The sequence below is a fragment of the Lagenorhynchus albirostris genome, chromosome 2 (genome assembly GCF_949774975.1).
Source record: "Lagenorhynchus albirostris chromosome 2, mLagAlb1.1, whole genome shotgun sequence".
Taxonomy (NCBI): Eukaryota; Metazoa; Chordata; class Mammalia; order Artiodactyla; family Delphinidae; genus Lagenorhynchus; species Lagenorhynchus albirostris.
Genome location: NC_083096.1, coordinates 170,184,183 through 170,201,054, shown reverse-complemented (window position 1 = coordinate 170,201,054; position 16,872 = coordinate 170,184,183). Strand labels below are relative to the sequence as shown.

Sequence of the window (16,872 nt, the reverse complement as noted above, 5' to 3'; positions counted from 1 at the left end):
TTTTTCCCAGCAAAGACACAGAAAGATTCTAAAGGCTGATCAAGAACATAGTAGTTAAAATTTTACGCTACAATATGTGGAACCTAGAAAAATCGTACAGATGAACCGGTCTGCAGGGCAGAAATAGAGACACAGATGTAGAGAACAAACATATGGACACCAAGGGGGGAAAGTGGCGAGGGGCGGTGGTGGTGTAATGAATTGGGAGATTAGGATTGACATATATACATTAATATGTATAAAATGGATAACTAATAAGAACCTGCTGTATATAAAAAAAAAAAAATTATGCTACATCCTTACAGTTAAATACCAAACAGCCAGTAGAAAAAATGAGATTGATCTACATGTACTAATATGGAATGACTGTCAAGATGTATTGGTAAATGAAAAGATGCAAGATACAGAACAATGTGTATGGTCTTCTTTTAATTTTTTTGAAGGCTACCTATGCATAGACATCAGTGGAGATGGTGCTATAATGGAGGTGGAGTACCTGGGTCTAGGCCTTCCATCCTGGGACAGTGCTGAAAGCCCCCCTCTGCTTGTCATTAAATCCAGAGCTTATCAAGCTAGCCTTGGCTTCTTGAAAATGTCAAAGAATTCACTAATAAAACCATTTGTATCTGGAAGCTTTCCTGGGAGTAAGTCTTTATTAAGATTTCTACTATCAGCTATTTTTTCAGGTATAGAATCTTATGCTTACTATAGTTTTTTGGGTTTTTAAAAATTAATTAATTTATTTATTTTTGGCTGCACTGGGTCTTCGTTGCTGTGCGTGGGCTCTTCTCTAGTTGCAGTGAGCAGGGACTACTCTTCATCGCGGTGCACGGGCTTCTCGTTGCAGTAGCTTCTCTTGTGGCGGAGCACGGGCTCTAGGTGCACAGGCTTTAGTAGTTGTGGCACACAGGCTCAGTAGTTGTGGTGCACGGGCTTAGTTGCTCTGCAGCATGTGGGATCTTCCCGGACCAGGGCTCAAACCCGTGTCTCCTGCACTGGCAGGCGGATTCTTAACCACTGCAACACCAGGGAAGTCCCCTACTACATTTTTATGTACTGTTTTACAATCTATTTATTCTACTTTCTTCTTCAGTAACATCTATTAATACCGTGTTCCATTTTCATTATTTTCTTTATTAATTTTTCTGCATTCTGAGAGTGTTCTTCAAGTCCAACATCTACCATGCTGTGTCAACATTTCCACAGCAGTTTCTCAACTGTAGTGTCATGATACATTGGCACGTCATGGTTATTATGATGTGTGCATAAATAATTTGTCTCTGATAAAAAAAGAACCAAAGTTCTGAACCTCATTAATTTTTATTAAATGAGAGTACTTGCAAGAGTATTGCTATGATCTCACTCCCACCTATTTTATTTGTGTGAATGTGGGCATCTCTTATAAACATCATTCATTTTGTGTGTTCTGATGGATAAAAGATTGCAAGCCACTCTTCTACAAAATATTCTGCAGTGCGTATTTCATATTACTGTACTCCAATTCTCTTGGGCCTGCCTGAATAGACAGAGGTAAAGTCTCTGTAATTTATTTAAAACAATTACAATACATTTTCTAAATTCTGCTTTCTGTTTCTTAAAATAAATATATTCTATAGGAAAGATTTTTCTTGCTGTCCTTAATACTATGCCCATTTTCTCTTGTGCTATTTTTCCCCTGTCAATTCATATTTGAATATAGAGCTGACTAGGACTAGAGTTAAAGGACAACAAGGATGTGAGAACCGAGCTCAAATTCCTCCCACTTAGTGAGACTTTAGAAGATTAAAACTTCCTGTTCTGGAGCTGGATGGCATGTTGTCATTTAGCATAGCTAGCTCAGTGCATGTTGAAAATTGATATTAAGCAAAGGGTACTTGCAACATCTAATTATCTGCCCATACAAATCCTCCAAGTCTAGTGGTGAGGATATAAGGGAGGAATAAGAATTGGCAGTCATTTGGGAACTGAGGTGAATAACTATTACAGCTGTGGGTGAACTTATTTGATAAGTAAATGGACATTCAATTTTAAAGTGAGAAAACTTAATGAAGATCTCTTACTGTTTTTTTCTCTCTCTTGGCTGGAGGGGGCTGCTGCTGCGTAGGCACTATGATAGGTGCTGACTGATACACTGGCTGACTTGGGTAAAAAGGCGCTCCTAAAGAATTAGAAAAGAATGAAAAAAAGCATTCAGTTATTTTGTCAACCACTATAAGACTAGTAATGGCACTGTAAATCTAGACAATTAGTTAAAAAAAAAAAGTAACAGAAAAAATAAGCATTCGTCTTGCTCACCTCTTTCCCCCAGCTCCCCTCCAGCTACTGAAGTGGTCAAGGAATGATTCCCAAACAGTCATAAGCATCTATCTTTTCTTCAGCATCCACTATGAAAACAACTAAATAAGCAACTCCTGCAGACTGCCACCAGAGTTACTGCTTAAAAAAAAAATCTATCCTGGGGGCCCACTGCCTCCAACCGTGATTCTCAAACAAAGGTTTGTGTGGATATGTCTTGTGTGTGGGTTTGGTCAGGGGGAGGAGAATATATCTCATCATCTTGGGGGTTGGGGTGGTCTAATTCTTCTCCTTTACTTATGGAGAACCACTGCCACCGGGAGCTACCATTTAGGTTTGGCGAATGTCCTACTGCTGGGGCCGATAACAAGCAGCCTAGAGATAAAGTCCAACCACTAGGAATCCAGGTTCCAAACTACATTTTCTACCATTCTCAAACTCCACACCTTTGCTCTAAGCTATAACGTATTCCTATCCCTTGAGTAACATATTCCTATCCCTTGAGTACACCAATCTCTTCAACATTGTTCATGCCTATGACTGTACTGCCCTTCTGCCTGAAATTAACTTCTTCTACCTACCCACCTCAATGCATCCTTTTTAACTTTCAAAACTTTGACTATTGTTATAATTACTATTAAACCAGAGTGCTTATAGCAGAGGTGGTAAGAAGGGGTGAGATACTGGATATTTTTGAAAGTAGAACCTCCAGACTTGCTAATGGATTGGATGTGGGTGTGAGAGAAACAAGTGCCAAGGAAAATTCTTAAGGTCTGTCTGAGCAAGTGGAAGGATGGAGGTACTATTTACTGTGCTATTTATTTATTTACTGAGATGAGGAAGAGTACAATTTAGGGCAGAAAAATCAAGAGCTCAATTTTGGACATGTAAAGTTTTGACATTCTTATTAGACTTTCAAACAGAGATATCAAGTAGGCCAAAAGAGACACAAGTCTGGAGTCGGTGAATAGGTATCCATTTTGGAATTAGACTATATGGAAGTATTTAAACCATGAGACTGGGTAACTCAGGAAATGAGTTCAAACAGAAAAGAAGCCAAGGACTAAACTTTGAAGCACTCTATGCTGTTTATTTATTTATTTTAATAGTGACCTTTTTTTGGCGGCACTGCATTGCTTGCAGGATCTTAGTTCCCTGACCAGGGACTCAATCTGGACTCACAGCAGTGAAAGCACAGAGTCCTAACCACTGGATCACCATGGAACTCCCAAGGCACTCTATGTTGTCTAGATATGTTGCACAGATATGAAGAAAACCCAGCAAAGGAGATGAATGGTCCAAGAATGGGCAAAGTGCTTAACTATGTCAAATGGTACTGGGAGGTCAATTAAGATTTAGCAAAGTAGAATTCACTGGTGACCTCCACAAAAGTTGTTTGGGTGCGGGTGGAGGTGTGCATCCTCATCTGTCTTCAGAAAATGAAGACAGTGAGTACAGACAGCTCTTTTTCTTAAAAGTCTTAAAGGGGGCTTCCCTGGTGGCGCAGTGGTTGAGAGTCCGCCTGCCAATGCAGGGGACACGGGTTCGTGCCCCAGTCCGGAAGGATCCCACGTGCCGCAGAGTGGCTGGGCCAGTGAGCCATGGCCGCTGGGCCTGCGCGTCCGGAGCCTGTGCTCCGCGACAGGAGAGGCTGCGACAGTGAGAGGCCCGCGTACCGCAAAACAAAACAAAACAAAAAGTCTTAAAGGAAGCAAAAAAATGGGCTATAGGTGGACAAAAATATGAAGTTAAAAAAAAAACTTTTTTTTTTAAAAGATGGGAATGAAACAATATACCCGTATGCTGATAAAACTAATCCAGCAGAGGGAGAAAAAAAGTGGTAATGTAGGAAAGAGACAAGAGAACTGCTAGAGTAACAGCCTTAAATGGGTACATATATGATGGGTGTACAAGTGATGATTAGCCTTTAGTGGGAGAGATGGATAGCAGTCAAAGTAACAAGAAGGAAAGAAATGTGTATGAAGATAGTTAATACTGGTAAAATCCTTGGTACTTTAGTAAAAAGTCAAATAATGTAGGCTCCATTATCACTGTCATCATCGACATCTTCACCATCCCCACCATCATCATAATAATAATCCTCAAGTGGAAATTTCTCGGAAGCACTATGATTTGCAGTATCAGAACTCTGCAGGTATCAATCAGGTTTCGAGAACCAGATTTGGAAAAGAACTAAACAGGGCTGATGTAAACAGCATGACTAGGATTTGAATAAATTCAAAGATAAAAACACATTAGCTATCCTCTAGGAAGTGAGCAAAGTATTATCAAAACAGAGCTCAAATAAACAATTCTATACTACCATATTATGTCACTAGCTCCAAAACTCACAAAAAAAACCCCTAAAATTGGTTTCAAATGCTGTTACACAAGCAATACAATTGGCTCACCTTGCCTTATTTTTTAAGCTAAGTGAAATAAGATCCAAAAGGTAAAACATAACTTAAAAAAAAAAATCAGATTCTTCTAATGAATCAGTTCTGCATCAACATGATTGGGGCAGAGGCTGATGTATAATATATGCACAATAAATATCAGCTGAATAAACCTGGCAGAATAGGACAATCTCAATATAGTGGGGAGTTAAACCCTAAATTAGTAAAACAGTTAGTCAACTATGGATCCCAGCAGAGCAGGCCTTCTGCCCTACCAAACAACAGTTTTTTTTTTTTTTTAATAATCTAATCCAACTTCTTACATAGGCAGGGACATTTAAAACATTTATTTTATTCTATTAAAAATGTGAGTCACTTTTGCATACCATTTATCAGGCAAGTTACTTTATGTCTCTGGAACTCTTATTCATGGAATGAGTTAGGTCTGTCTAGATCAGGAGGCCCAAATTCAGCTTAATACCATTTATTTTGTAAATAAAGTATTATGGGAAGACACCCACAAACAACACTTTATCTACTCTCTATGGCTGGTTTCCCACTACTATGGCAGAGCTGAATGGTTTGGGTTAAAGGTGGGTGTGGGGATGGGATCCTAGTTCTGCAAAGTCTGAGATATTTACTATATATGGTCCTTTATAGAAAAAGTTTGCTGACTCTTATTCTATATCAGTGGTTCTCCTAACCCCAGTCTATATAAAAGGTGCCAATGATATATGGCAAAATATATACAATAATAACCATGAAATACACACATACACACACAACTACAGGCTTGCCAACTTGACATTTTTGGAAAGGACTGTTCCTTTTTTGAAATTATTTCAGTCTTACTCTTTTGTTCTTAAAACAGCCTTCCTATAGGAAATGATACAATAAGTAGCAGTTCGCTTTAAAAGTCTTATTGGCAAAATTTTAAATGTAATAGTCATGTATGTTTCTTCCTTTATTTTGCTTTACTTTATATTTCACTTGCCCAGGATACTGAAAGATCTGGGAACAACTGGTCTAGTCAATATTTAGATTTCATCTCATTGGCAAAACCCCAAGCACAAACATCACGCAAATAAGTTCCTGAAAGGCAGGGAGAATACCTCAACATCTACATTCCACAGAATACTTAGCACAAATGTCTTACACATTGCAGGTCTTCCAAAACCTTGCAAAACTTTCAATTTTCCATAGAAACAAAGATAAATATAGTGGTTAAATATGCAGGCTGGCACATAAAAATCAATTTATCCCATAATATACCCATAATAATAATGTATTGCCGCTCTGCAAAAATACAATCAAACTGAATTTGAGGTGCCAAAAAAGTTTCCCACCTACACACACTACGGGGAACAATGACTCCCTCAGCTCTTACGAGCTGAACAAGGTGCCCAAGCCCCCACAGAGACTCAGGAAAAGAGTGGAAAGAAGATGACAGAAGGAAAGGGAAATGACATGACAGAGTGAGAAAAAAGGAGAGTATACTGGCTTGAAGTAAGAGAGAACGGGGCCATCTACCACTGTAAATTCTCAATCTTTTTTTTCCTTCCTCAACATCACTGCCACCATCAACCACATCCCTTTGCTCCCAAAACTATGTTTTTCACCTTGGGCGATCACCCTCTAGGGTTGGCCTGGAAATAATTTCAGTCTCCATGAGGTATTTCTCATGTTAACAGGCATCAAAATATTTAAGAAACACTGACAAGAGAAAAACTGAAAAGCAACACTGAGCAAATACTATTCATTAGTTATTTTTCCTCAACACTATAGAAACACTGCAAAAATTATACAGAATTCTATGATCCTAGTTACTGAAATTCAATGTAGTTAAGAATATTTTTTGAGAACCACTGTTCAAGGTTTAAACCAAGTAGGGGAGTAAACTGTTAGTATGCAGGAGTGAAGTGCAAAGTTAAGGATGAAGAACTAAGAACTCTGGTGGTGGGGGGGGAAGCCCATCCAACTCACAAACTCCAGCAGTAGAGCAAGAAGGAACAAGTCTTGGATTCATTCCTTGCCAGTTCAGATAAAGGAAGGTCCTCTGCCCTAGAAGAAAGGACTCCTGCTTTGGAACACAGAAGTAGGATCCCATCCCCACACCCACCTTTAATCCAACCCAAGATCAGGACAGGAGAGATGAAGAGGAAAGGGGAGGCAACAGGATCAGAGGGAAATTTAAGAAATGGAAGTGAAAAGGTAAGAGAAGGGGAGATTCCAAGAAAAGGAAATAGAAAGGGAATGTTTATGGCTTCTACACCATAAGACCAAGGCAATATAGCTGGAGGACCTATAATTGATGGGAACGATTAGATTACAACTTTTGATTCTGATAAAAACATACTAACTAGCGACAGGCTTTAAAACTAAAACATATGCCCAAATAACAAAAAGAACCTAAACTTCTATCAGCAGAGAACTAGACTATGATTTATTCTTAAAATGGAATACCATGTAGCTTGAAATTCTATAGGCAATGAAATGGAAAGATGTCCATGAATGTGTCGTGAGATGGGGGAAAAAACCAGGAAGTTTTAGAACATTAAAAATAGTATGTGCCCATTTGCATTAAAAATTATTTAAATATGAATAAAAAAATATGTTTCAATCTGTTAAATCATTATTGCTTTAGGGAGTAAGGAGGGACAAAAATTGGTTATTTCAACTTTTTATGTCCTACATTATTTGTATTTTTCATCAACTTGGTTACTTTCATAATTAAAAACTATCTTAAGATCGTCTTTCTAATCTTAAGGAAACTAGGAAAACAGTGTTTTAATCTAGGTGATGAACTACCTACTCAATGTCTACTGGATCTAGGTAAGAATTTCCTGGGGAAGAAAGAATATCTATCAAAAGGAACAGACATCAACAATATCTGAGGTACAACTGCACCTCAATCTATTGCTTTTTTGTAAAAATAAATAAATATGGCTTATATATAATAGAAATAAATAAAACCGAAATGTTATAATACTGTATATACACATCATCAAAATATTTCTCTACTAGTAAACTCATCTATATTGTTTCCATATATACTGCAGCAGTGGTTTCAAGAGCAAGAAAGAGGGCTGGCACAGACTTATAATGATGATATTTTCTGAGTCAAAAAATCATTTATGTGATCCGTAAATAAACAGTAGACTAAAATTCAGTGAGAAACCTTTCAAAATAATTTTGTAAATTCTAAGATACAATTGCATTCCCTTTGCAACATGGATTTGAAAGAGAAATACTGTTAATTTCAGCATGTTTACTCTGACAGATAATCTCATCTTAAAGTTTTTCTATTCAATAAATTCTAGATAACAACAACAGCCAATTTTACACCTCAAAATAATTTTAATTGGATTTAAATTTTCAGAGCAAGTACCAATACAAAGGCACTAGTAGACTTGTGTGAAAACTGTGCCTTAAAGCTAAGTTCAAGGGATGCACAAGTACCTCAACAGTACTGGCAATATTCTATGTTAAAGCTGGGTAATGTGCATATATTATTTTCCTTTTAAACATATGTGTAAACATGTATTGTTCTGAAAATATCAAGTATTTCTTAGTAAAAATACCACTTAATAAAAAAAAACCACTTAATACCACTTTAATAAAGTTAAATAAACATATATATTTGAGACATTTAATGAAGTTTTAAAGTATATCATTTTGAAACAGCAGTTTCACAAGTAACAGAAAGGTTTTCCTTTTCTAAAAGAAGTAAAGCTAGTTAACACTTGGTTGCTTTGCCTATTTCACCTCAAAACCTAAAGGAAACCTTCTTGGGTTATTCTAATACCCATCAATTATTCTATAAAGGTTTTTAACTGAGACACTAATCCCAATGTTAGGAAATAGTTAGTGGATACATCTTTATCTAGGGTGGGTTACCATCTTAAAAGAACAAGTTAAAATTTTAATATGTCCTTGCTGTAATGGAAAAGAGCAATGCTTACTGAATTTTTTTTTAAATAATTATTTTTTAATTAATTAACTAATTAATATTTTTGCTGGGTCTTCCCTGCTGCGCACGGGCTTTCTCTAGTTGCGGAGAGCAGGGGCTACTCTTCGTTGCAGTGCATGGGCTTCTCATTGCGGTGGCTTCTTTGGTGTGGAGCACAGGCTCTAGGTGCGCGGGCTTCAGTAGTTGTGGCATGTGGACACAGTGGTTGTGGCTTGCGGGCTCTAGAGTGCAGGCTCAGTACTTGTGGCGCACGGGAGTAGTTGCTCCAACACATGTGGGATCTTCCCGGACCAGGGCTTGAACCCATGTCCCCTGCATTGGCAGGCGGATTCTTAACACTGCACCACCAGGGGGGTCCCCTTACTGAATCTTAAAGTTTAACTGTTCTAGTATTTGCTGATTTTATCACTTATAATTCGCCTTCTAAGGGAAAAAAACAAGTGTGGTATGTAGTAGAAATTTACTGAATAAAAGCAGTAATTTTCATTACTCCTTAGTTTAGTATCGGTTCACACACCAAGTATAAGCTTGGTGCTTGCTTCTCTACATTAAAAATACTTGTAATTTTCAAGGCATTTCCATTTAACTAATCCTCAAAACCTCCCCATGACACAGATCTTACCAAAATTTTGCAGAAAAGGAATCACAGGTATACTGAGTTAAATTCAGTCATCCCATGTATATTCTCTAAGTGCCTACCAGTCACTGTTCTCTAGGTGCTAGGGATATAGCAGTAAACAAAACAAATAAAATTCCCTGCCTTCGTGGATATTACATTCTAGTGAGAAAACATTAACAAATGTTTTGGTAAATGGTGGTAAATGCTTAGAAAAAAAGAAATCATGGAAGGGAGATAAGGTATATTTATGCATTCAGCAAAAATCCAGCAACAATCTAGGTAATCATGAGCCAGCAGCAGACATCAGACTCTTGAGACACGGGCTTTTTGCAACAGAATTACCAGCTCCTTCAGAAGGTGTCATTAACTAAATGCGTTTCTATAATATTCTTTCCTTGTAAGCCGCTCTAAAAAAAAAAAAAAAGCTTTCAGGTCAGAACTGTTTGCAACATTTTATTTAAAAATCTTTCACACCACCAAACCTCACTACCTAAACTGACCTGCCAAACAACAAAATGAAATAAGCACAACAAACTAGCAGAAATTGCCTAATTTTTCATACTTACCATAAGCACTGGGGAAGTCCCCAGGTCCCGGTCCAGGATAAAAAGGACCTGGCCCTGGTGGCTGAACCGGATACTGCTGTGGGGGCCCAACATATGGAGGGCCACTATGACGGTACTGCAAGAGAGGGGTTACAGATATTTAGGAAGTAACATGAAGGTAGCTTACTATGGAAAAATAAAGGTGTGTGTGTGTGTGTGTGTGTGTGTGTGTGTGTGCGTGTGCGTGTGCGCGTGCACGTGCACGTGCGCATGTATGTGTGTATAAGAGAATCATTTAAAGGAGGTAAAGCCACTTTATTAAACACGTTCAAAACACCTGCTTGCCATTAAGATGCAATAAGTAGATAAACAAGGATTTACTGTATAGCACAGGGAACTATATTCAGTATCTTGTAATAACCTATAATGGAAAAGAATTGAAAAAAATGAATATACATATGTATAACCAAATCACTTTGCTGCACACCTGAAACGAACACAATACTGTATATCAAATATACTTCAATTAAAAAAAAAAGATGTAATGAGGATGGAAAAAAAAGGTGCGCCTTAGGTAAAGCCATACAGCAAATCAGGGCACAGGCAGACATCAGCTCATTGTAAAATTAGGCTGATAGCTTTCAACGACACTGAATGGTATTACTGGAACAGGTAGTTATGGACTCTATTTTAGAGCAGCTGGTTGTGGGTAAGGGATTGGGAGAAAGCTAGGATATAAAAACAATTTCTCTATCATCTTAGAAAATTTTAAGAGATGAAGAAATATCTCCTTATGATATTATGAAAAATGACAAAATGGCTTAGACTTATATCCAACAGAAAAGTTCACACGTCACTAAAAACCAAAGCTACCAGCCACCCTCCCTGTTCCCTCTGATGAGAATCTGAGTTAATCCCCACTCTGCTGATGGACCACACGGATCTGAGAGATTACTTTACCTGTGGTATACAGTACTGAGGACCCTGGGGCACTGGGTACGGCATGGGCAGGTGGTTAACCATCATGATGTGCTGATTGGCCTGATACACTGCAGTGGGTGTCTGTGCACCAGGACGAATGGAAGGACTGCTGTTCGGGATGGTAGCTCTAGGAGGCTGTATTTGAGGCCTCTGGAAAAACTGAGGAGGGGAGAAAAAAATATATATATATATTTTTTACAAAGGGCAGTATGTAAATTTTACTATCTTGAGCTTTCTCCTTTTTTCCACTTATAAAAGTCTTATCAACTTGAATTACAAATACAACATACATAAAGAGAGACTTAATTGCCTATATCTGGGTTCACAAAAAGCATTCCACACGAGGCACAGCCACACCGATTCACGCTTTGATCAATGCTGTCACTCATTTGAAAACAGTAGGGCAGTCTCACTTTTAAAATGAAATCTCAGATAATTTAAACTAAAAATTCCATACCATAAATTATTAATTTTAAAATGTGTGGTAAAATATAACAAAAGGGACAGTCGGTATCTCTCTAAAAGTTGTTCTGTTGTATAAAAGCATTGCTTCTTTCACAAGGAGTAGATAGCTCATTATCAACTTATTAAAAATTAAAGTAGTCCCGTAAAAAACTACCATTCAAGTCATTTATAAAGTATTTAGAATATCAATAAATCTTGCTGGACATAAAAATTTTCATCTCAGTTTATCAAGGTCAAATTAAACTAAAACCATCTGTAGGGTTGTCACACGCTAATTGTCACATGATACGAAAAGCCTTCATTTTGCAAATAGTGGCAATCTCATACTAAACTGAACCCAATTTTGCTTTCTCAAATAGTTTGCAATAAAAGTGGAAAATCTAGACGGGCTTGAGAATGGTCTGGAAGGAGCACATCTCAAAGCTTTCAAATGGTAACCAGTACTTGTGGTTGTTTATGGTTTTCACTGCAGGCTTAAAAGCCTTGAAACAATATACCAATAGTAAATTCCCACCGTGAATGCGTGTATTCACCAGCAGACAATCAATCTCACTCTAATAATAATAATAAGAGAATAGAGAAATAAAGAGGCCATGCAGAACCAGTAGTTTGTTACCTGGATGGGTCTGAATCCTCCCTTCAATTATGAAGCAAGAAAGCAGCAGGAAACAGAAAGAAAGCCAATGGAAAAGCTTATAGATCAGTAGGAAGGGGTAGGACATAGCATGCAGCTCAACAAAAATATCTTTCTATTTAGTAATAATAGGAGAAGAAAGAAGATTAGAAAATCAGAATGACAATTCTCTACTTGAGAATTCAAGGGCACAAGAAACTGAAGAATCGAATGACATTTAATCAAAAGTAAATAAATCCAGTGGCAAAAATATTCTAATAGTAGCCAAAAGTATTAACAGCTTGAAAGGAAATGTATGCTTAGTGGACAAGTACCATTGGAACTACTGATTCCTACTCTTGGCTCTCCCCCATGATATGACTCAGCATTAGTTATTAAGCATCTCTATGATCTGCTCTCCATCTTCAATGGAGATGAGAGTTAACAGGAGAAGTGCCATTTGTTGCTTTTAAGTTTGCAAAAGTCCTAAGAAATAGCTAAACCTTTCAACTTTTACCAGACTCCACATGACAGAAACTTGCTCTTTTCAGTTAACCAGGTATATAAGAGGCCACTTATAGCTTTAAAATGGGGAAATATAGTAATACTCTAAAAATGCTGTCTAGCTCCAAAGTCTCTTGAGTTGTCTCACAATTCCAGACATGAGTGTTGCTATTGGTCCAAATAACCGCAAGTTTGACCTTTGGGTCCACTCAGGTCTTATCATGTCCTACTCCTAAGCATCAAGCTACCCACAGGTGGTAGGAAGTAACTTGTCATCTTGTGCTGAATTGCAAGAATTGGGATCCAGTGCCCAAGGCTCATCCCCATTCAGCCCTCATACCCCAAGGGAAAGAAAGCCCTAAAGAGAATAAGTCACAGAAAAGCAACAGACAGTAAGGTATAGCAGGAGGATGAAGTGGATGGGGAAACCAGATGGGGAAACTACAGAGAGTAGTTGGTGAAGATGAAAAGAAAATACAAGAGGCAAGGGTGATAACATAGGAACCTGGGCTGGGTCACAATGACAGCAATAGTCTTCAAGTTATCTCCACTGACACAGTTTTGGTGACAGACACAAGAATTTCTGTCATTTGCAACCAGGAACACTGGACTAGTAAACTTTCCAGGCTAGACTTCACTTCTCCTAATTACATAGCAGACAGAATCTATTATTCATCAATGTGAGCTGTGAACACATTTCAGGAATGAACTTAACCATTTTTATAACTCGGTGTATATATCACAGGAGCCACAAAACTGTTACAGGACTCAAGGAAAGGAGGGTCATTCACCTGGTTCAACTTACTGAGCACTACTAGATGTGAGCCACAGTGGATAAAAAGATTAATTCTGTAAGAATCTTTTCCATGAACTCTAGAGGGCAGGCAAGACAAGGAGAGTACTGAACGGATACAGGTGATGATCCACTGTGGTTATATTACCAACAAATTTTGTCAGAGTACTTATTGCCTTAAGACACATGGTGTTACGGGGAGGTGAGGGGGAGAGAGAGAGAGGAAACTAGTCCATTAACTTATGCAGAACAAGAAAAATAGGCATGGGTAAAGTTTTCCCATAAATACTTCTCTCACCACTATTTTCCAACTGTTCTGCTGGAATTTTTAACCAGCCTGTCTAGAATAACTGAGATTACATTTTATTCAAGGAGATTTCTGAATAGGATAAAACTGTTTACTTAAGCTGCTCTGAAAGAGAAACAAACAAATGTTTCTAATGATACTCTTAATATCAACATACAGCCAAGCCAGTAAAACACAAAATTTGTGGTTATGTGGACATACCATATTTTTTTTTTTATAAACTAAGATTTCAGCTTTGAAGCTAAGTAGAAACTTGTATTAAACAGGAACACTAAATAACAACAATGAAGATTCATATAGTACTTTAAGCTACCAGGTACCACTCTAAGCACTTCACATATATCAATATATTAAGTTATCCTCACAACAAACCTCTAAGGCAGGTACTATTTTTAACACCACCATTAGATATATGGGGTAATTGAGGGACAGGGAGATTAAGTAACTTGCTAAAGGTCTGCCATGTGTAATTTAAACATATTCAGGTTCTGGGCCTGTACTTTTAACTGTTACACACTCTAACTCTCATGAAATGGAACACCCCTCATAATTTCAAACAAGTGACATCAGTCAGAAGAAATCTTTTCTTTTCAAAGGCTGAAGGGATGTGGCAGGACGTTTATCAAACTACACTGATGGGTAGCAGATCCCTCAATCGTAATTGATTTCTGGTAAGAAAACTCCATCAGTCACCTCATGAAATTCATGTTTATCATTCAGGAAAACAAATTTCTCCTACCTACAAGATTCTAATTCTCTATCTCCCTTAGAGTAATTGAAACTTGTTCATATGCTTTTTTATCCTTGGTACATTTAACAGGCCTACTTTTACTCAACTTCACTGCACTAAGATTTTTACTATGACAGGCTATTTGGAGCTTGTCTTTCCCTTTATAAAGTACACCATCTCTCTCTCTCTCTCTCTCTCTCTCTCTCTCTCTCTCTCACACACACACACACACACACACACACACACACAAACACACACACACACACACACACGAGGTTCTAATATCTCCAGGACTAGAAAAGGTGTAACGGTTGGACATGCAAAGAAATAAAAAGAAATGGATTCTCTTTTTTGTACTCCCTCCTAACCATTCAATTGTAAATATAGAATTAGATTTAATAGTTGGTAGGCACAGCAGCAAACCACAGCTTATTGAAAAGAGTGTGTGGATGTGAACAGGCTTTCCCAAACTGTTTGCAATGCTTCTGAATCCTTTTTCCTCTCCACTGAGTACTGAAGAATCATTAAAAGAATCAAACTATCCTGTTTTGGAAGGACAGTACAGGCCATTTAGTCTAACCATATACCTAAAGTTTGAATCTCTTATATGACATGCCTTTGAGGTTATGAGACTTTAGCAACTCAGGACACAGTTCCATTTCATTGTTAAATGGAGTTCTGACACTGCAAGAGTCTCTCCTTCTACTGGCTCCAAATCTATCCCTCTGTATCATCTACCCTCTGGTCTGACATCTATCCCCCAAAAATCACATCAAAGTCAAATCCTTCCTCTCCAGGAGTGACAAACCTCTGAGTTATCTGAAGACTGCCATCACTGCCAACTTACACATCACCATTTTTTGTTCCAAGCCAATCACCACCCTCCACCCCCCCCTCTCCCTCCAACCGAGATTTTTAAATTCCCTAACCAGCTAACTCTTTTTTCTCCATCTTCTCCCACTGTTCAAAGTTCTCAAAGTAGAGAGCCAAACCTAAATATCCAGGTCTGCCCAGACCATACCAGGCCCTCATTCAATAAATATCTGTTGCTAAGTAAAGAAACAATATATCTCTTTTATTCTGGCCAACTCTGTTTCCATTAATGAACAAGAATCACAGGATCACAGGAGCTCTTTTGTCAACCACATTTTACTACCAATTAGTACTGAGTTACAATCATCTAAAATTCTTTAATATTCTTTATATATAACCTGGCAGTAAGTCATGCTCTTCATTTCTGTGTGTACTCTTATAGTTGTGTTTTGAAGTTCATATAGGAATCTAGTGTTTTATTCCTTTGAAAATTTATCTGGCTAATTTCAACCCATCATTTCAGATTACACAGATTTTTTTTTTGGATTCTAAATATATCATGCAATATCAAAACTACATGACCATCGGCAAATTTGACAGGCATGGCATTAATCCAAGTCATTGATAAAAGATGCTGAAACGGGACAGGTAAGGAGAAAAGAACCTTGTACAACGTATCATCTCAAAACTGGATTTCAATCTGTTTAGTCTTTTATCTTGCAATGGTCCACTAGTATGCCAGGAAAACAGCAGAGGAAGATGACAGCCCTCATTTGAGGTGGTACTTTGGGTAGCTCCAAAGGGCTAGGATACATTTAAAACAGAGGGTGAATTTATAGGGTACTTAAGATTGCTGACCTTCACAGAAACACTCTAGAAGCAAGAAGGAAAAAGTTACCTCTTGGAAAATTCTTCTAAAGACGTAGTAATTATAGCTTCACCAAAGTTTCCTGGCCAATAACAATGGTAATAAATGCTTTATGAAGATGCTGTTAATTTTTTTTTTTTTTTTTTTTTTTGGCCGTGCTGTGCAGCTTGCAGGATCTTAGTTCCCCAACCAGGGACTGAATCCAGGCCCTGGCAGTGAAAGCACCTAGTCCTAACCACTGGACCACCAGGGAATTACCCAGATGCTATTAATTAGACTATATCATTTTCTCATGACTTTGCTCTCTCGAATCATCAAAAGACAAAAATATCTCTAAAAAACTATATAATAACCAGAAATTCTTTGAAAAACACCTATTCATTTTCAATAACCAGGAAAAAATCTTATTCAATCACATTAGTTCTTCCTATGTCAAAAACCACTGAGTACTTATTAATTTGCAAAGCAATAAAAACCATATGAAAAATATGTTTCTGAAATCCCTAGCTTTTTGCATATATAGTTCAACCTACTGGAGGGGTAAACAGTAAGAACCTCAATTAAGAATTTGTTAGGTTGGGACTTCCCTGGTGGCACAGTGGTTAAGAACCTGCCTGCCAATGCAGGGGACACGAGTTCGAGCCCTGGTCTGGGAAGATCCCACATGCCGCAGACCAACTAAGCCCGTGCGCCACAGCTACTGAAGCCCGCACTCCTAGAGCCTGTGCTCCGCAACAAGAGAAGCCACTGCAATGAGAAGCCCGCACACCGCAACGAAGAGTAGCTCCCGCTCGCCAAAACTAGAGAAAGCCCGCGCACAGCAGCTAAAGAAGACCCAACGCAGCCAAAAATAAATTAATTAATTTAAGAAAAATTTTTAGGTTAGTATCTTTTAAAAAAAATTAAGTACTTAAGAAAAATGTTAGTGCTATGATTTTCTGACAAGTTAGAAAGGGACAAGTAGTAAAGAGTC

General features: G+C 37.9%; 1 protein-coding gene across 7 annotated transcripts in view; it reads right to left on the bottom strand.

The window, feature by feature from the left end:
• EIF4G3 (eukaryotic translation initiation factor 4 gamma 3) overlaps nucleotides 1-16,872 on the bottom strand; it is a 370,577-nt gene that overhangs the window by 155,714 nt on the left and 197,991 nt on the right. For all 7 annotated transcript variants that reach the window (XM_060141188.1, XM_060141189.1, XM_060141184.1 and 4 more), the window contains 3 exons: nucleotides 10,786-10,965; nucleotides 9,847-9,961; nucleotides 2,061-2,158 (listed from right to left, as the gene is read on the bottom strand). In XM_060141188.1, coding sequence (XP_059997171.1) covers nucleotides 2,061-2,158; nucleotides 9,847-9,961; nucleotides 10,786-10,965 — 393 coding nt within the window. The remainder of the gene's footprint in view (nucleotides 1-2,060; nucleotides 2,159-9,846; nucleotides 9,962-10,785; nucleotides 10,966-16,872) is intronic.